The 22,204-nt window shown below is 33.9% G+C and overlaps 2 protein-coding genes across 2 annotated transcripts; both read left to right on the forward strand.

Moving 5' to 3' along the window:
• Positions 1–2,312: 2,312 nt before the first annotated feature.
• Positions 2,313–3,453, forward strand: LOC111390515 (zinc-finger homeodomain protein 2-like). Its single transcript, XM_023015568.1, has one exon. It carries the CDS (start codon positions 2,440–2,442, stop codon positions 3,178–3,180), a length of 741 nt encoding a protein of 246 aa, XP_022871336.1. The 5' UTR covers positions 2,313–2,439; the 3' UTR covers positions 3,181–3,453.
• Positions 3,454–8,846: 5,393 nt separating this feature from the next.
• LOC111390505 (ATP-dependent 6-phosphofructokinase 5, chloroplastic-like) lies at positions 8,847–17,954 on the forward strand. Its single transcript, XM_023015551.1, is given in 14 exon segments — positions 8,847–9,076; positions 9,079–9,169; positions 9,598–9,688; positions 10,289–10,362; positions 11,142–11,253; positions 11,703–11,798; positions 12,375–12,476; positions 13,233–13,307; positions 13,646–13,786; positions 13,905–14,021; positions 16,014–16,118; positions 16,818–16,898; positions 17,134–17,262; positions 17,511–17,954. Coding segments are annotated over 14 exon segments (1,494 nt in total). The 5' UTR covers positions 8,847–8,964; the 3' UTR covers positions 17,679–17,954.
• Positions 17,955–22,204: the final 4,250 nt, after the last annotated feature.

The raw sequence follows: 22,204 nt of genomic DNA on the forward strand, positions 1-22,204 counted from the left end.
AAAAAAAAAAAAAAATTGTCATTTCCTAAAAATAATCAATTTAATTTATAAAAGTTTTAGTGACTATAAAAATATTGTTAATGTTGCGCATTGTCACATCTGTCCTACCCACCTGGGCCAGTGGCCCGCTCATCCTGATCCACGTGACATTCCTGCCGAGGTGGCCACATTTGCCGAGGTGGGTTATATCTGAACTGCTTCTAACCGAGGCTCGAGGCGTGGAAGCTCCTGGTTGTAGCTGAAGTCCTCGAATGGACGAAGCCCCGAAGTCGATGCGCGAGCCTCAACCACAAGGAAACATCCTCCATTGTCACTTCTCCTAAGAGATCGCCTGCACAGATCTTATTCGAATGATTGATGCAATGTCTGTCATAAGCATAAATGTCAAGTCTTGTCACTAGCGTGAAGGCCCTGCACAAGCAATAAATGCGCCGTAAGCTAGCAAGTCAAATCCCATACCTAAGAACAGACGTTTAAACTAAGGAGATAAGGCCACGTGCCACTTCATCCAAGGGCCCCCATTCCATATGTATCACTATAAATACCCCCATTGTATAATGTCAAAAGGCTAATGCAAGAATCAATACTAAAGACTACATTTACTCAACTCTCTCAGCGGCTTGCAATACATAAATTGAGTTTATACACTTTTACATATAGATCTACGAGTACCGGTTGGTAATTACTGTACAATCGGATTACGAATAACCCGCCGGATCCTGAACGTCACCGTCCCTCATCGTCGGGCTACTCCCACGCCCCTTTGAACCGCTCGTTTTAGACCGTCCACGTGTCTTAGCGTGTTGGACATTCGTCCACGCAAGCGCAGGTGGAATCGGTATCTGTTAGCGCACTTTTTGGGATCAACAGTTAACTTACAAATACTAATTTTTCTCTACTTTAGCATATTGTCTACTGAAGCATACAACTGAAATGGACCTAGCCCAATTTCTAAAAGTGAAGGCTTTACATAAGTTTCATTTAGGGAATGGTGAATGATATTAAAAAGAAAAAGTAAAAGTAAAAGTAAAAGAAAGAAAAAGCAACTAATGTTTCCAGTTAAGCTCCAATTTGTGACTCATTTTTTTAGTGAAACATGTTTTGGAATTGTAATTTTTTAAATAAAATGTGGTTAAAAAATAATATTTTTGAATTTATTATTTTATGAAAAAATATGTGATTAAAAATAAATTTTAAAAAGAATAAAACCAATCAGACAGCCTAAAAAAAAGGATTTAGAGATAGACTGATTTGACAAAAGTGATTGATTTTTATTTTTTTTATTCAAAGTATTCAATCATATTTCTATACGAATTTATTCTATTCAATCAAAGTTCTTGATTCCATCCTTGTAGCATTGTTGTTTTAAAAATTTTGCAAAGAAATGAATATTATATGGGAGAAAACTGAAAGCGGAATGCGCGTGACAGAAAAGCGAGTGGTGGTGAAGCATAATCTTATCCCCACAGCATTTACTGTGCATTAATTAAGTTTGACGCCCTACTCACAATTCTGATTCTCCTTCAATTTTTCCTTTATAAATTCCTTAATAATACATCCATCCTCTAACCTACACGTTTACGCTACATCACATTCAAACCCACATCGATTTAAGCGCGCCGCTTTCACGCGCCACCTGGGGATCTACTTTTAAATGTCAGGCACGGAATTGCGTGCTGAATGGTCCACCATTTGGCGCGTGGCGAGTGTCCTCATTCGTCTGCTCTGCAAACTGCACAACTGAAATGTACAGTACTGTACTGTTACCCCCACAAACCTTGCCGTGGGATTCTGCCATTTTCACCGTTTAATCACAATAAATTAAAATTTTACAGGTATTTGTGTCCATTTTTTTATTATACAACAAATTATTTATTATTATCATTATTATTATTTATAATAAATTTTAATCATGTGATCAATAATAATTAATTATTTATTTATTTAATATTTTATGTTGTAATAACATAAACAAATATATGAAAAATGATGGAAATGATAAAATATTATTCATTTGGTGTAATTTTTGATATGTTGAGTTAGAGATAATTTTTATTTTGGTGCAAAATTTAATAGAATAATCGAAGATGACCTAAGAGGAGACTGAAAGTCATATTTGATATTTCAAATCAACTGCAAGAATCGTTTAACAAATCACTGCACGAATGGTAAAAAAGAAAAGAGCAAAAATTACTGTTTCGAATAAGAGAGAGATTAATAAAAAGGAAGTATACGAAAACTTTTACATTTACAGGAAATTTTGTCCACGCACGGCATGCCCCCTTCGTCTAGTTTTCATTATCTTATCTCTTTAGTTTTTTAACCTAAAAATGTACAATTTTATCTTGAAAAAGAATTTGAAGAGAACCTGCAATTCCAAGTAACCGGTAGGATTAAGTACGACGTAATATGTGTATTACCATTATATATATGCAATAGATGATAATTAAGGAGTTGAATTTAGCTAAAAAGATGGAGTTTGAGGAGGAGCATGAAGGAGAGGTACCGAGTTTTGACTCACTCGGCAACTCTAACTCGACTCGGCCAGCCAAAATGCCGAGCCCTGCTGAAACGTCGTTGAGGAAGCCTAGGTACAAAGAGTGTTTGAAAAATCACGCAGTGGGTATCGGCGGCCACGCGGTGGATGGATGCACTGAGTTTATGGCAGCGGGAGCGGATGGAAGCCTGGATGCACTCAAATGCGCCGCTTGCAATTGCCATCGGAATTTCCACCGGAAGGAAACTGAAGAAGCCGTAGGTTTTAGCTTCCACCACCACCACCAGAACCAGCAACAACAGCTACTCTTGACTCACCACCCACACGGGCATTTCAGCTACAGAAGCCCAAGTGGGTACCTCCACGTTGCACACCCACAGCAGCAGAGACCCCCTCTCGCCTTGCCGTCGAGCTCAGGCGGCGGCGCAGGAAGTGGGTCAAGAGATGAGCTCGAGGACTATTATTCCAACCCCAGCAGCAGCGCAGGGAAGAAAAGGTTCCGGACCAAGTTTACACAAGAGCAGAAAGACAAGATGCTGAATTTGGCTGAACGTTTGGGGTGGAAGATTCAAAAACAAGATGAGGAATTGGTGCAGCAACTCTGCAATGAATTAGGAATTAGAAGGCATGTGCTCAAAGTCTGGATGCATAACAATAAGCACACTCTTGGTAAGAAAACCTAGCTGGACCACCTGGTTAACTAGAACAAAAAGACGATGAATGATTCTACTGAGAATTAATGAAATTACTTTGTGGAGTTGAAGAAATTAATATTTCATGTTCTTATTCCATGATTTTGTATCTAGCTTAGGGAACTGAGAATATCAATCATGCTAGAGTTCTAGTATTTAGCAGATGAGGCAAGATTAATATTTCAAATTTGGGACTTCTGCTTACTCGGGAATTCTTTGTTATTATTAATTCCAATTCTAGGGTTTTGTTTCTTACATTTTAAATTTTCTTGATTCTGCTATAGTTCTCATTTTAGGGTCTGTATTTTGATGATGGGTTTGAACATGAGGATGAGGCCATCAATTATTTTAATTTATTTCCTTGTTTCTGTATTCATTGTACAGACACCTGAAGCATTTCTGCAGTAACTCACTCTTGTTGAATTCTTGAATTCAGTGTTATTTTCTTTCTGGGATAGAATTGAAAGAAAGAAAATTCTGAACTTTCACCATTTTCAATACACACACCGCTTGGCCTTTATTATAAATGTTTATGGATGGGATCCTTCTCCGTTTCACTGGAATTTTTGTTTTTTCCTTACTTAATTTCCGCTGAGTGATATCACAGCTCTTGCATGCCTGCATTTTTCTCCTCTTCCCACCCACTCTCTTTAAGAATGTACTTCCAAAACTTCAAGATTAAAGACTCCATCTTTCTTTCTAGTCCAAGTCCTCACCTCTTCCTTTCTTGTGTTGCATTTACTTTTGAATTCAAGAAGCATTTATTTTCATTTCTGAAATTAATAAACGCAATATCAGTTAAAATCTTGTTTATTATACTGATTCGAGTGTCCTCCTTGGGAAGGAAATTGCTGAAGTAGTTTTGTTATGATTTTATAGCAAAACTATTGTCTTCATCCTGGGAAGGAGAACTATATATAAGTGTTTATATTCAATAGTAGTGATGTTGTGTGTGTTAAGAAAAAAACTCAAATGGAAACGTGGCTGCAAGTTCTGCTCGAGAAAGTCGATAGATCCAAAGCCTGTTCGGCTGTTCTAAAATTCTTTCATCTCTCTCTTAATTCCTTACTAACTTTTATCTTTCTGATGTTCCAAAGGGAACATGTGGGCACTACTGCAACATAACGACTTATGTAATACTATAGAGGACCTGCATGCTTCAATTTACACCAACATTTATACATTATTAATGCACATGTCTACCCCTTCTTGCTTCTGCTCACTCACATTGCTTGCAAACATTTTATATATCCTCTTGTAGATTTTGAGGTTTTCACGGCTTTAAATGTTTTGTTCGAATTCTTGCTGTTTTGATCAAATTGCTTCTTGGGTTTTTTTTTTTTTTTTTTTTTTTTTTTTTAAAGCTTTTTTTTTTTTTAAAAAATTTTTTTTTTAAAAATTTTTTTTTTTTTTTTTTTATTTGGCATTTTTGTCACATTGATATTTTTTCAAAAAAAGTCTTAGCGAAATTGTTATTATGTAATCATTGATTCAAGGATGAGTGTTATAAATTAAATATTTATAAATGAAAATAGTATCATTATTGCTCAATAAATTAACTCGAGTTTTGGCTCTCTTTATTTTTTTCTCTTTATATTCTATTACTTTAAGTTTTATAACAAATTTCGCCTTATAAGAATTTTACTCCATTTTCTTTTCAACTTATGCGGTAAATTGTTTATATCAAAATAAATAAGAAACATTTTTTGTTGTTCAAGACATGATTTCTATAGACTTGAAAAAGATATGTTCACAACCCATTTGAATACCAATTTGTCTTTTGTTTTGGTTGGAAAATATAATTTAAGAAAGCTAAGGAAGTTGTTAGCAATTTATATATGCTTAGTGCCTGCAAGTGCAGGATGATGATGAAAGAAATTTCCTGTTTGGGGTATTCAGCTAAAGCTGCATACTGCAACTCTGGTCCACTAATGGCTCATTTGGTCAAACAATTACATCATTAGTTTTTTCTTCTTTAATTTATTTTTTTCTATAATGCCTCTCCATGTTAAAATATTGGCATTTTGGCTAAAGATAGAGATAGAGATGACTGTATTTGAACGTCATTCTTTTCTGAATTTCTTGAAAAGTAATAGAAGATATTTAAATTATTCTATTCTTACCAACCAAAAACGACTAAGCAACATGCTTTATCAACCTCAGAAAACAAATGAAGTTGGTCAAGAGATTTAATCAGTTTTTATTCGATTGAACAGCAAATTATAGGATCATTGTCTGTTTCCCAAAGGGGGGGTGTCTTGTCCAGTGGGCAAACAAGATTTTGTGGTATGTCGAACACGAAATTTAGGGTTTACGGTCTCCTATTACTATTTCATCGTTATCACGACGTTATCTACTTTATATGTTTGGACATGACAAATAGTATTCAAACAATTACCAGCTAGAAAAATATATTCAAATTTGGCTTTTTAATATTTTGACATAAGTTATTTAACAACACATCATTATCATTGTCGAAAAGGGAAATTGACCAAAATTTTTAAATCATTGTGTAACATGCTCCACTTTTGGTTGCGTTGACAACAATTATCACGACATTAATTAATCATTATTTCGAAAAGCTTAGGGATTAGTATATTGAAAGTATGTTTGGAACCCTAAAATTATTATTTATTAAATTAACCTTGTGTTCTAATCATGCATTAACGTACTAATTGTACTTTCTCATATTGCCTCGAGACTTCAATTTCAGGGGAATGGGCCCCGCCAAGTGGATTTGTTTGGATCAGTATGTTTCAGTGACTTCAAAAGTAGACCCAAATAGAACTTGGAGAGTGGGCCAACACTCAAACCAAGATTGTATGGGCATCATGAAAATTATTTTCTTTTAGGTGACATTATTAGTACATACATGCGACAAAACACTAATAATAAGAAAGATATTTTTTTGTTATTTTTTTTTATTTTTTTTAGAATAGCGTAGAAATGTTTTGGGTGACCGGACTGCCTACAAAAAGAATTAATTTAAAAATATGGGATAAGAATTAAATAAATTTTTTATTTAATTCTTATCCAATTTTAAATAACGAGTCAAAAGCGCTCTAAAAGTTATCTATTAAATTTCCATACTTAAAATAAAATAGTTTAGAACATTTCTAAGATTCTTTCTATTTTTAAAGAACATGCCCTTGTTTGAGCCCCATTTTTGTAGAAAGAATGAATTTTTGAATAGTGTATTGATGAAAAATATGATTAAAAAATAAGAAAAAATTTTGAATTTACATGTAATATTATTTTATTGAAAAATGTGTGGTTGAAATGATGTTAAAATACTTTTGAAAATTCATTTTTTTTTTAAAGAATGAGGGTCAATCAAGGGTCATATTTTACGATTTAAAGATCATTTACATATCTAAAGGGTAAAAAGGTTTCAAGTACTCCAACAATCTCTTTATCTTTAACACTATTACAACTCCAAAAAAATTATTATTTTTTATATTTTATTTTCACTAGTTTCCTCTAAATTATTTTATTATCTTTCTCTGTTAAATTGAAATACATTGAATGTATTTAATTATGAATAATGCTACGTGTACATAATGATTCACATATATAGATATATCAAAAAGAAATTAGAGACCTTTTTTCAAATAAATTTTGATAAAATCATATCTCACCAATAAACTCTTATATAAATCACTATTTACATATAGAACAATCAATAAATAAAATTTCCAGTTGACCAACAAGTCATGTCCGATTTTAATAACATTGATTTCAGCTCATTTTTTAATTTTAGGTTTGATATAATTCTTTCAATTAATGTTGAACTTTTACATTTTTCTAATATCAAGTAATAGCATTTTCAGGAGGCTATTTAAACATAAGATGCTATTTATTTTAAAGATTCAACTCTTAAAATTATGCCATAAAAGAGACTTCAAATTAATATTTTAAAATAGAGAATAAGTTTGAGTTTTCAAATTAAACGGTTGTATTCCATGTATATAATGATTTATTATATGAAGTGGTGAGATGTGATTGTAAGTATTATGCCTTAGGTCCAATCGACTTTGGACATAAATACTTTTATATATAATTAATGCAATTAAATGGCAGATCTATTATTTAATTAATAGACAATTAAATAAATAATAGAGTCCGTAGATTCAAATATTTGTAATTTGTTAATCACAAGGAGTTGTGATTGTGAGATACAAATTACATCAGATTGAATCTTAAATCATCCGTGGTCGTAAGTAATAACGAGATACGGATATCGTTATTACGGATAGACCATCACGTGTGGCATTTCTTACTTGTGAAGTAAGTAGCTGATCTCACAAGTTAAAGTGTGGTGACACTTAAATGAACACTTGGATGTTTGTTATAGAACAAAACATTGGAGACCCGTCGAGAGATTCCACATGGATAACTATCTGAGTATCAGTGGTTAATCTCTAACGTTCGGTAGTGGAATTGGTCCTTTGACTTGAGGTCGTCATATTGACTGGGATTATAGTTTCACGGTAAACGAACGAATTTGGTTTTGTCATACCACGTGACATTTCCCGTCACATGTATTGCCCTGACACATTGCTAGATGTCAATCAGGGACGGCGAATGTGAATTGACGATAAATTAAAAGGGTGTTTTAATTTATCAATTTTGATTAGATCAAAATAATATTTCACGTCGTTAGGCATCGTGGTCGGGAACCTAATGGGTCACACACAAAAGAGAATTGGAAGATTGCAAATTGCCAATTGATTAATTTAACAATCGTTGGATAAATTAATTAATTGGATTTGTTATTTATATTTTCGAATTAATTAATTGGATTAATTAATTCACGGACCGGGTTTAATTAATTGGATTAATTAATTATTGGACCGGACCGGGCCGAGCCTGTTTGGGTTTATATAAATACATAACTAGGGTTTGAGGTCCATTAAGGTTTTCATTATTCTTGCTAGCACAAGAGAAAACCCTAGAGGCTGCAATCATATTCTCTGTGTGGATCACCGTTGGAGGCTGGACAATTGGACAGCTGTGGTGGCGAATCAAAGTTGTGGAACGAAAAGAAAAGCAAAAGGATTGCAGATCTGAAAAAGGTACAATCTTATCACAATTCCTAACCAAACACAATGAGATCTATTGGATGGGAATCGAAATAATTTAATTTTCCGCTGTGCATGTATAAGTAGATTCCCAACAGTGATTAGGTCAAAATTTTTTTAATCAAATAAAAAAAAACTTTCATACTCTTCTTTTGATATCTCAACTGTATGTAAACCATTGTGTAACTTCATTATGTTCGAGTATCATTATTCATTGATTTATATATTAATTTTTTCGATTAGCCATATTTATATAATGATTTACATACATACAATGTCGATATGATTAGATCAGAATTTTTTCAAAAAATAACTTCTCAATTCTCTTTTTGACACCTTATCTATATATAAATAATTATGTAACTACGTTATTTACAATTAGCATTATGCTAATTTTTTTAATTATGAGTTCGACCAAGACAATTGCGACGTGTAGGGGTAGTTTTTGGTAAATTCACTTCTCATTACAGCCTGGGACATTTCGGTCACAACAAAAAGCCGCTTTTATAAGCCACGTTCAACTATGAGGAAACACAGTCTGTAGTTGAACTAAAGCTCCCTCGCTTTCTCCGTTACATTTTGTTATTAACGAAATGGACGCGCTTTTGCCGATGATCAAACCTGGATTAGTTCATTCACCGTCGAGTACACTCCTTGATCATCCCTTGCTGTTCTTCGGGTCGGGTCGGGTCGGATGGTTAAGAATTTAAACCCGATCCGGATTCCAAAGATTACTAAGGTGAAAGCGGAAGCACACAAGCAGGTTTCTACTGCGCCGAGTATTGATTTCAGTGATCCGGATTGGAAGTCGACTTTGAGGCGCGTTTCAACATCCCGCACATCACCGATGTCCTCCCCGACGCCGTTTCTTACCCTTCCACTTTCTGCCTTAAAATGAGGTAGTTGATTCTTCTAAAATTCCAATTATAATAAAATAAATGTTCTGTCCTTTTTGCTACTTTTTTATAGAGAAACCTGCACTTGCGGTGGAATTCATATGATATGATTTGTGAGATTTCGTGGTAAAACTTTGTGAATTGAGCTTTTCTGATAATAAATTTTTGAATCAATTTTTATTTTGTATGTTAATCAGCTAAGCCGGGATTATTTTTAATTGATGTCTTACATTAAATCATCTCCTTTGATTCTATGTATGTAATGCTCCTGACCGTTTGTTCTACTTTTATGTACTTCAAAAATCAAATTAAGCGTGTAAGCCTTTTGCAAGACAATAACCAGATATTGAATCAAAAGCTAACTGGGATTTTTTTACTTGAAACTTGCTCTTTTTTTATTTGATTGAAAATAATTTGAGATTCTGTTACAGTACTTCTGTTAGTTTAGATTTTGCAGAAGGTTATCCTTCAGATGAGGAATGGCACGGTTACATTAACAATAATGACAGATTACTGCTTAAGGTATTATGCATTATCCCTTCTTTGTTTGTTTGCTGTCTGTCGTTCCTGCCAATCAATTAGCAATGTTGACGTGTTTATAAAGCCAACAGTCTGCTTCTTAGAATTTCTGATCTTATTTCGTAGTTAAGTTGATTTTTTGTCATTTGTAGATTTTAGGAGTGAATTCCCATACCGAGCACATTCCCAGCTTTTGGGTTACTAGATTAGATTGATTTAGTTGGCATCTATGATGCATTTCTTATCAGATTATTATATTACTATAAGATTACGCTTGCAATTAGCATTGAATTGCTGAATTCTGAACCTTAAGATGTGCAAAAATATATATCGTGAAAGACCACATGGAAAAAGAAAATAAACGTTGGGAATGTTTCATACGCGTGTGCATATAGACACATGCTAGAATGTGCCATGTGTTCTTTCAACCCTATTAGATTAAAATAGGGAATATACGCATGTAACACTGGGTTTTTTTAGACATTGTCCGATTAGCTTGCCAAAGAGAACTTGTTTTACATCTTCAGCCACCAGAGACTAGTTAGCACACATTTTGTTTTTATACTAATTGCCTCTGACATTGCTTTTATGACATGGTTTCAGGTAATACGTTATTCTTCTTCTACCTCTGCAGGTGCTGAATGTATTGATCCTGATTGTACATGGGTGGAGCAATGGTAAATGTCCATGATCTCTTTTAATGGTTAACAAACATTAAAGTACTCCAAGAGTGATTGACAATTTAAATATAGGATGCTTTGAGGTGGAACCCAGGAAATTGCCTATGGTTTCCAAAGACATTAAATGATAAAAAGCCGGAGAAACTTTATAGTTTATAACTACATTTTGTCTACTGCAAGCAGAGCTTTGTGTACTGTTTCCAGAGTAGATGAAAGAAACTTGTCCTTGAACAGTGACACATTGCTCTCTTGTTTCATTCATTCCACTTGGGTTTAATATAAGAATCCTCATAATTCCCCTTCCCTTCTTGGGTGGGTTTTCTCAAAGGTAGAAGGTGCAGTGTGTAAAGCACCAATTTGCTGTCACGATCTTTCTGTTACGCTCACATCAGCCTGGAGTTTATCGTGTCTAGAACATGTAAAAGGGTTACTTTGATATTTCATCAACCTTAATATTTCCATTAACTTTCATTGCATGCTCAGAGATTTTGAATGAGAAAGGTTGCCGAACTGGATTAGTGCCTATTAAATCCTTGTAATATGTATTTTGATCGCTAATTTATTCCAACATACCACTAGCTTTTTAATGTGATGCAGAATATCAAATTCATGAAATATCATTTCTTCTCATCATATCAAAACTTAGATCACCTATTGTCGCATTGTATTTTTCAGATCTTTGCCTCAACCTTTTCTGATTATATTTAGTCCCTAGATTTTTTCCTAGAAATGGTAATCAAGACATTATTTCATTGAAATAATTACTTAAATTTCAGGGTTCACCGTGCTGGTCCCCGAGAAAAAATATATTTCAAACCAGAAGAGGTAAAAGCAGCAATTGTTACTTGTGGAGGACTTTGTCCTGGTCTTAATGATGTTATTAGACAGGTATTTTCTGTGCATTAATGATTTACTTTTGTCAGTTCATATATCTTATCTATATTGTCTTATTCTTGTCGTTCTACAATTTAATTATCATCTGATTCAATTGAAAGACTTCACTAATTTATTTTTCAAACTTCTTTTGCTTGAAGACTAAACTATAGTAGTATTGTTTGGTAACATCATATGTATGCCTCTGTAGGCTTACGTTTTAAATAATTGCTTTCACATATGTAAATGAACATTCGTTCATAAGAAAGGATGTACACTGATTGCCACAACCGAAATACATGAACTAATCCACTGAAGTGTAAATATGATTTGCCAAGTGCCAACATTTTGAATTTTAACCTGGGAAGTTTGATGCTACACTAGCAATCTGTATAGAGCCTCGAAACTGTTAAGTAATTGTTGGTTCTATTGTTAGCTTTCCTAATTGTTTGTTATGGATGCAGATTGTCATCACCCTTGAAATATATGGTGTGAAAAAGATTGTAGGAATTCCATTTGGTTATCGTGGGTTTTCGGACAAAAGTTTAGCTGAAATGCCAGTAAGTTCCTCGTGATCACATAGAATAATCAAAGATCTTTTCTTCATGCAGAAGAAAATCCTTCTATGTAACACCCACTCAGAAGCGATCATAGATTCGTTGGTCAATGGTCTTAATGTTTCATTCTTCGGCTAAGTGTATACATATTCTAATTACAACGTATATTTTAATGATCGCTGGTCAATGCTCTTAATGTTTCATTCTTCGGCTAAGTGTATACATATTCTAATTACAGTGTATATTTTAATAATTATCTGAACTGTGGCCTCTAGAAGGTGTAATTACTCAAATTGCATATTGTATCAAATGTCAGGTTGCCTCGTAGTACATGTATGTATCGAGTTAATTCCATGAAAGGTATAATGTAGCATGTATATATCACTTATCTGCTAGCCTCTCTTTATCAAAACGTGTGATATGACCATTACATTGCCACCCTAACACTTCAGATATTGGTGTAGATTATCCTACTGCATATAAAACTTAACTCAAAAGCTCAGATAGGCGTAGTAGTCATGATTGTGTTTAAATTTGCTGGAAAAATAATACAAAAATTGTATCTCACTTTGTTATCAGTTATCTAGGAAAGTGGTTCAAAACATCCATCTCTCCGGTGGAAGCTTGTTGGGAGTCTCACGTGGAGGGCCTTCAGTCAGTGAAATCCTGGACAGTATGGAGGTAATACTCCCTGTTTTCTCTTCTTTGTCATACAAAATGTTAGAAATTTGTTGTTCAAAAGCACGTGAATGGATGAATCAATTGAAGAAGAAATGGAATGAATTAAAAGGAAAAAAATAAAAACATAAAAATAAAATTATAGTGCCATAAAAATGGCCTATGCAACCGCATGGGCATTTTGGGCCTGCGGTCACGTAAGTCCCTACCGAGAGTTTATGGGTGACCCGGGTTATAACCATGCGACCGCATGGTTACAAAATGTACTGGTACGAGCCGTTTTTACCTTTTTGATTTAAAATTGGTGGCTTTTCAATCCAAATTTGGCACCACTTCGTGAGAACTCGTCAAGGCCTATAAATAGATGATCAAAGTTCAAGAAAAGGCAATGAAAAATCATATGAAATTTCATTTCTTGTTCATCCACATTATATAGAACTTTTGTTTTTATACATTGTCATCTTCATCCTTTTTTCACTTGTTCACTTTGAAGAAACACTTTTGCTTTTTGGTGTTCTTCCTTAAAGCTCGTTTAATCTTATGAACTATTTGCCGGAAATCCTTAAAAAGTATTGGAGAGGAGGCAAATAACGTTTGAGAAAAGCGAGATTAATTTCGTGTTCAAGCCTTCATTGATATAATTTATCTTCTTCCTCCTTGTTCGGTTTCGTTTTTGTTCTCCATCGCCATATTTTTTCCAACACAAAATTGGTTTGACAAGGTGTGTTTGTTTGATATGCTTTTAATCATTGATGTCAGGAAAGAGGGATTACCATGCTCTTTGTTCTGGGTGGAAATGGAACACATGCTGGAGCCAATGCAATACATGAAGAGGTTATTAAGACTGTTGCCTTTTATGCTTGAATTGGCACTCGTCTATATGTTCTCTCATTGTATGTTTATTCTATCATAAACCTTTGATATGGAATTCAAGTGTTTGAATATCTGAGTAATTTTCTACAATTCAAATTAAGGTCACCCCACCCAGAATTTGTATGTGTTGAAAAAATTAAGATTAAATTATGATTGAAAATTTAATGAAGTATAAAGGTTGACGTTTTGCTCCATGTATTTGTTGTCATGGTTATAGGTTTAAGGTTCATGTTGAGGTTAATTATTTTTTAAGTTCTACTGTTATTTTATTTTATTTTTTTTGAATGTTTGCAATCCAGTGCAACAAAAGACGGTTAAAGGTCGCTGTAGTTGGTGTGCCAAAAACTATAGACAATGATATCCTACTTATGGATAAAACTTTTGGTTTTGATACGGCTGTTGAAGAAGCACAAAGAGCAATTAATTCTGCATATATTGAGGTATGAGTTGGTATTCTTACTGATAACTATTGTTTTGTTCATTTCCCAAGCTTCCTACTTATTCAATTTGCACATTAGAACTCTGTAAGAAAAAATTATTTTTTCACTCCTATTATAGGCACATAGTGCTTATCATGGTATTGGGGTTGTAAAATTGATGGGCCGTAGTAGTGGATTTATAGCAATGCAGGCATCTCTTGCAAGCGGACAAATCGATATATGTTTGATTCTAGAGGTACTAGTTTTATGGACATAAATAAGAATTACATACTTTGAAAACCCAATTAGCCTAGTCAATGACATGTGTCCAGGGGCGAATCCAGCATAAAGGTTCAGTTAGGGCGGAGTTGACTTTAACCGTTGACCGTCGACAATTAACGATTGTAATAGCCCGGTTTGTCCGATCATTTATTAAAGTTTGATTAAATAATATTAAAAATTGTTCAATATATATGTAAATGGCTACAAGCAATGGCGGGACTAAAAGCACAACTAGAACTAGGTATAGACTTTCGCTTCAGTTGAAAAAATCGTTCCACAATCAGCAAAATGCCCCAATTTAATTTTCAATTAGAATTGATTAAAAAATAACAATTCTTAATAATAACTCCTAATTTGCTTTTCTATATGAATTGAAAATCGATTCACTGACTGATTAATAGATAATAACTAATAACACAAGATACTGAAAATAAGCACACTGCCCAATCAAAATCAAAAACCCAATTGAATTAATTGAAGGAATGACTTTCAATTCTACAGGATTTGATATTAACATAGATTCGCCCCAGCACATCACTCACAAGTCACAAGTACCTAACCTTTCCTCACTCAACCCAATACCCAAATAAACAAATCGCAAACAGTAGTAACTATTCTTGAGAAAACTTAAAGAGTTAAGACCGTAAACAATGTTCAACTCACCCACGCTAGCGACTTCGCTGCTGCCTGCTAGCTCAATTAGTTCGCATCGCACGGCACCCCGCACACCGGCAGTGAACCTACACTGCTGCTACTTTTGCTTCGAATGGAAATATGGAAATGGAAGGAGGGTTTGCACTTTGGTCTTTCCAATTGCGTCCAGCCTCTCTGCCGTTTTCAATTTGGTGTTTGGGAGCTTTGGGTAACTGGGTTGTTGATTTGGGTTGGGTTAATATGGATGATGGTTTTGGGCCTGCCTAATTTGTTTTAAAAATAAAGAGGCCTGCCCAATGATCAGCCCAAGCCCCAAAGGAAAATAGAAAAAAGGATCTGCAACTGCCTTCTTCTTTCTTCCTTCGGCGACGGCTTCTGAGAGTCTTAGCAGCGACTGCAAGCCGCTCGGTGATATTGTATTTAAAACAAATTAGGCAGGCCCAAAACCATCATCCATATTAACCCAACCCAAATCAACAACCCAGTTACCCAAAGCTCCCAAACACCAAATTGAAAACGACAGAGAGGCTGGACGCAATTGGAAAGATCAAAGTGCAAACCCTCCTTCCATTTTCATATTTCCATTCGAAGCAAAAGTAGCAGCAGCGTGGGTTCACTGCCGGTGTGCGGTGTGCCGTGCAATGCGAACTAATTGAGCTAGCAGGCAGCAGCGAAGTCGCTGGTGTGGGTGAGTTGAACATTGTTTACGGTTTTAACTCTTTAAGTTTTCTCAAGAATAGTTACTACTTTTTGCGATTTGTTGATTTGGGTATTGGGTTGAGTGAGGAAAGGTTAGGTACTTGTGACTTGTGAGTGATGTGCTGGGGCGAATCTATGTTGATATCAGATCCTGTAGAATTGAAAGTCATTCCTTCAATTAATTCAATTGGGTTTTTGATTTTGATTCAGCAGTGTGCTTATTTTCAGTATCTTGTGTTATTAGTTATTATCTATTAATCAGTCAGTGAATCGATTTTCAATTCATATATAAAAGCAAATTAGGAGTTATTATTAAGAATTGTTATTTTTTAATCAATTCTAATTGAAAATTAAATTGGGGCATTTTGCTGATTGTAGAACGATTTTTTCAACTGAAACGAAAGTCTATACCTAGTTCTAGTTGTGTTTTTAGTCCCGCCACTGCTTGTAGCTATTTACATATATATTGAATAATTTTTAATATTATTTAATCAAACTTTAATAAATGATCGGACAAACCGGGCTATTACAATCGTTAATTGTCGACGGTCAACGGTTAAAGTCAACCTCCGCCCTAGCTGAACCACTATGCTGGATTCGCCCCTGCTTGTAGGTGCCTTTTAATCTGCATGGACCACACGGTATCTTGAGTCATCTCAAGTATCTTCTCGAGACCAAGGGATCTGCTGTAGTCTGTGTTGCAGAGGGAGCTGGGCAGGTAAGTGAGAGATCATGTTCTCCCTTTCATGTCCCGTGTACAGGTGACTGTTATTGTTTAGAAACCTCAGCATATGTGCAAAAAGTTGATCCTCCAACCCCTCGTGTGATCTAATCTCATTTCAATTTCTTCATAATTTTAGTACAATGACAAACATCAATTTAGTAATTTGAAATCTTCCCAGATGTAGCATTTGAAAACAGTCAAAATATGACTTTACATTTTCTGAAATGTCAAATCTCTCTAACCTGATGCATTAAATGTTTTATCGTGTTTCAACAGAGAACTTTCTCAAACTCGAGTCTTTTTTGAACATAATTTGAAAAATTTAAAGAATATGTTGTCCAAGTATTTCTACAATGTGGAAATAGAATTGACGATCAAGAGATCTCACTACAAACAAATTTACTTCTATTTTGAGTTCGCATGTATCAATTTTATTTCTGAAGACGTGAGTAAATTCTTCTGCCAATCTTTTCCTCAGTTTAAAAGTTCTCTCTTTGCCAGTCATCAAAGCTAGACGAGGTTCTTGTAAGAAAATGATAAAGATCTTATTTTCAAATTTCAGAATTCCTAACGTGCTGTTAGAATATAACTAGTTAAATTACAAGCAATATCTGTTGATTTTGAAATCAAAGCAGATGTACCGCTTTTGAGTGTTTTCGATATAAAAGAAACGTCTATCCTTTTTGTTTTCAGGTTTTTCTTGAGAAAATCAATGCTGCAGATGCATCAGGAAACATCATATTAGGAGATATTGGCGTCCATATACAACAAGAGGTTTGTTGCGGACCCTGATCATTGATCTTCGTCTTCTTGCCATGCCTGTATTGGTTAAGATTGATAATTTTTTAGCCAATCGATGTAGAAATTTTTTATCTAGGACAATGCTACATAAGCATAAAAAAATTCCTGTCTTTTTGTAATGTATTTTGATGATTATGTTTTTGTTAAATGTGTTCAACGTTTGGAATTCCACCTGCGTGCTACTGACACTCGGAATTACTTCTTATAGACAAAAAAGTACTTCAAAGGGATTGGGTTTCCAGCTGACGTAAAATATATCGACCCAACATACATGATCCGTGCATGCCGTGCAAATGCATCGGATGGAATTCTCTGCACTGTTCTTGGCCAAAATGCTGTAAGTCTCTTCTTTTTCCCGATTATGATATATCCCATGCCATGCACAGGTTTTTACCATTCTCTGACTGGCAGTTCTAGATTTTGAAAATTTGATTGAAATGTCAAAAATTAAATGAATGAATCTTTCAAATAGAGCCCTTTTTACCAAAGTAGCTAAAGCTATAATATTTGGCTTATAATTAATTGAAGTCAATTACTTGGGCCTTTTTTTCTGTTTTATCGAAATTACACAAAACATTTTGGTAGGTCCATGGTGCATTTGCTGGATATAGTGGGATCACAGTGGGAATATGCAATACTCACTTTGTCTATTTTCCGATTCCTGAAGTCATTGCCCAGCCCAAGGTTGTTGACCCCAACAGTCGTATGTGGCATCGTTGCTTGACATCAACTGGCCAACCAGACTTCGTCTAAGTAGAAGGTGATGTAACTTACTCTCAAGAACCTTAGTTTTATACTGTGAATTAGAGAGGAAGGATAGCCACCTTCAGCAGGATTCTGGCTTTTGTCTGTTTACATCCCATCGTTCAAGTTCTCCCCCAATTTTGAGGCGTGTAGCATTTACTGCACTGACATGTGAGCAATAAGATTGCTAAAATGTGAGAAATGAATTTTTTTGTAATTTAAACCAAATACTTTAACTCGATAATTTCTTGTTAATATGAAATATTTATACTGACACGTGCAATAGATGAACCAAGGTACTGTATAACTGTTACGACTTGTCTAATTTTTCTTCTTTAATACACACCATCTAGCGCTATCTTAGCCTTTGTTTGTTAGAGATTCTTTTTGAGAATAGATTTTGTGAAAAGTGATTTTTTTTCCCTTGGAGAATATACAGTTAAAAAGCAGGAAAAAATTATGGGATTACATATAAAATTATTTTATTAGTAGAATATATAATTGAAAATAAGGGTCAAATAGAGGTTTAGTTGTAAGTGTTATGCTCTAAATCCAATCGATTTAGGTTGTAAACGTTTTTAATATGTTTAATGCATTTAATTTTGGCAAGATCTATTATTTATTTTGTGATAAATAATATTAATAATAGAATCCGAAGATCCAAGTTTAAGTGATTTGTTAATCACAATGAGTTGTGATTGTGAGATACAAATTACGTATGATTGGATCTTTAATAAATCATGATCATAAGTAATAACGAGATACAGATATCGTTAATACAGTTAGACCATCACGTGTGACATTTCTTACTTGTGAAGTAAGTGGTTGATCTCACGATCTAAAGTGTGGTGATGCTTAAATGAATACGTGAATGTTTTGTTATAGAACAAAACATTGGAGACCCATTAAGAGATTCCACATGGATAACTTTCTGAGTGTCAGTGGTTAATCTCTAACGTTCAGTAGTAGAATTGGTCCTATAACTTGAGGTCATCATAGTGCCTTGTATGAGGACAGTTCATATTTTGACGGTGTTGGATGTTGCTCTGCCAAGGGCCGCTAATACGATATCGTTCGGGTATGTCAAGAATCATATGAAGGTTGTGAATGACCAATAAAGGATTCGTCACTCTTAGATAGTAAGAAATTGTGATCTGCATTTCGTTCAATTAAGTCAATAACGAAATCCTTAGCCAAGGTATACATATAAGTCGAGAAGGAGTTTTCGACTCATATTGACTTAATAGTAGAATGAAAGATATGATCGATAATCGAGATTGACACACTTTCATATCTCGTAGTTGATCGGATCATATTGACGAAGGAATTATAATTTCATGGTAAACGAACAGTTTTGGTTTTGTCATACCACGTGACATTTTTCGTCACATGTGTTGTCCTGATACATTGTTAGATGTCAATCTGGGACAGCGAATGTGAATTTGTAATAAATTAAAAGGGTGTTTAATTTATTAGTTTTGATTAGATCAAAATAATATTTTACGTCGTTAGGCATCGTGGTCGGGAACCTAATGGGTCGCACACAAAAGAGAATTGGAGGATTACAAATTGTCAATTGATTAATTTAACAATCGTTGGATAAATTAATTAATTGGATTTGTTATTTATATTCCCGAATTAATTAATTCATGGACCGGGTTTGATTAAATGGATTAATTAAACATTGGATCGGACCGGGCCGAGCCTGTTTAGGCTTATATAAATACATGGCTAGGGTTTGAGGTCCATAATGTTTTCATTATTCTTGCTGGCACAAGAGAAAAAATCCCAGCAGTTGTGGTATATTCTTTGTGTGGATTTCATTGGAGGCTGGACAATTGGACAGCTGTGGGAGGCAGATTCAAGTTGCTAGAAAGGAATTTGCAGAAATCAAGAAAAATGTATATTTCTTATCACAGTTCTTATCTAAATACAAAGATGAATCCTGAATGGGAATTGAAATTGTTTAATTCCGATGTGCATGTTTAAGTAAATTCCCAACAGTGGTATCAGAGTCAGGTTTGTATTTGTTAGGAACTGATTTACATGTTGATTAAATTAAAGGTTGATTTAATCATGTTCATCTCTAAATCTAGCAAATATAGTTTTTAGTTTTAATTTTTTTTTTCAGAATTTGATTTTGAACCCCACTGGCTATGGGAACCGACGCCGCCAATAGTAAACAAATTTTTTTATTTTTTATTTTTTAGGGTTTTGGTGGAGACGGGGGCCTCTATTGCAAATAATGCAATTAGGGGCCCCTGGTTGCAATTACCAAAATGGGGTCATTTTGCAAATTTTAAAAAGGGGATCTGTTCTACAATTTTTTTTTTTAATTTGGAAGGGTCTGGTGTTAATTTCCAACTTGGGTCAAATTTGTAAATTGTCAAAAATGGTTTTGAATTGAATTTTGAATTGGTTTTAAAATGATGTTTTAATTGGGTTTGACCCATACCCTAATTTTGACCCAAAATTAAAATTTATTTAAAATTTGACGACTTTTATATTTTTGTTAAAATTTGGTGTTAACTTAAATATTTAATTTTAACCCTTAATTAAATTTTATTTTATTTGAGAATTTTGTCCTAAATTGAAATATTAATTCAATTTTATTAGAGTTTGACTCTAATATTATATTAATTAAAAAAGGCCCCGTTTGATTGCACGAAATTTTCCATGGAACTTGGAATTCGAATTCCAACTTCTACTTTTGGCCTGTTTGATTGACAAAATTTTCCAGGGAATTGATTTTCCATGAATTTCTAGGTACAACACCTTAAAGCGTGATTTTCCACCTTTTTTTTCCTAGGGGATAGGTGGTTTTTGGTTTTCCACCTTTTTTTTTAATTTTTTTTTTGCTTTTTTTATTTTTTTTTTAATTGTTAGCAATGGGAACAAATTTTAGGAATAATTGTAAAAGAGGATATCCCTGAAATTGACAATTTCCACGTAAAACAAAGTCAAACGAACATCAAAAAATACTTTTACTTCAACATTTTCCACGTGAAAAATTTATACAATCAAACACAATAATTTACAATTTCCATGAAAACAATTTCTAGGTAATTCAATTCCTTGGAATTCATTTTCTTTCCATGTAATTTTCCTACTTGTAATCAAACGCACCCTAATATTATATTAATTAAAATTTGATTTAAATTACCACCACTTCCCAATGCAAATTAAAATTTAGAGTTTGACTCTAATTTAATAATTAATTAAAATTCGATTTTGATTAAATTACTTCGCCCAATGGTTATGGAATTAGAGTTGGACTCTAATTCGGAATTTAGTTAAAATTTATTTTTAATTAAATAGGCCCGTCAATTAAGTTAATTAATTAATATGATTAATTAATTAATTAATTATCTAGATCCAAAATTTTGAATTAGTTTTGATGACTATAATTGCTAGATTTATGAGACATTGCATATAATATTAGATATTATACATAGGAAATATTTATGTGATGAATGTCTATGGATGGTTATGTACTCGACTATATTGATGTGTTGAATGGTTGATTTACTTCTTTTTGTTGTTATGGGCCTGCGAGCTCTTTATTATATTGGACCTGTGAGTTCGTTGTTATTGTTATTATTATGGGCATGCAAGTCCGATTTCTTTTAGGCCTGCGTGTCAACTAGTATATGATACATATTGCAGTTTGACTAATTGAAGGCGCAAGAAGAAGTGGACACCATGGAGATGGTGCATTGGTGTTGATTCAATGTTGTACCCCTTAGGAATTGACCAACTAGCTTTCCCTTTGGCTCGGGAAAATTAGATAGAACAAGCCCATAATCATCCATACTATTACTTATGTATATATATACTTGATGAGACCATTGCACGTTAAATTCCTCGTTAAAAATATTAAGTTAGTATATTTGTCTTCCATCATTATAATGAAAAACGAGAATCCTAAATCGACCTTATCTTGTTGAGTACACTCAAGACTGGTCTATTAGAGATATGTTTGACACTATAAAATATTTGATATTTCTGACCGATGGGTTTGACTTAACTAAAATTTATCTTTTGTTGAGTACACTCAAGGAGATAAGTTTTAGAGGCATGTTAAGCTAACACATAAGATGTGTAAAGATAAAAGAGTTGTCAGCTAAATGATCTGGGAGTTGTATGAAGATACAATTGATAATAATATCTACCAAAATATTTTATTAGGATTTGTTGAGTACACTCAAGATCTTGATACAACGAATGGAATTCCAGCTCACTGAGAATCAAATGTGGATTTAAATAATTTATGCATGAGGGTCATGAATTTATTTTAAACAGTGGGAGCACGTTTAATTAAAGTCCATATTGAATTTGTGCATATGCATTATAATAAATATTAATTCTATGTTTTTCATCATTTACAGTTTTTGAATCATGAGTAATCATATGAATTTGAGAAGCATACTGGATGCCAACAAATTGACCGGACCAAATTTTCTCGATTGGCTTCGCAATTTGAGAATCGTTCTCAAGCATGAGAAAATTGGATATGTCCTTGAGCAGCCATTTCC

Source organism: Olea europaea, unplaced genomic scaffold (genome assembly GCF_002742605.1).
Source record: "Olea europaea var. sylvestris unplaced genomic scaffold, O_europaea_v1 scaffold686, whole genome shotgun sequence".
Classification (NCBI taxonomy): domain Eukaryota; kingdom Viridiplantae; phylum Streptophyta; class Magnoliopsida; order Lamiales; family Oleaceae; genus Olea; species Olea europaea.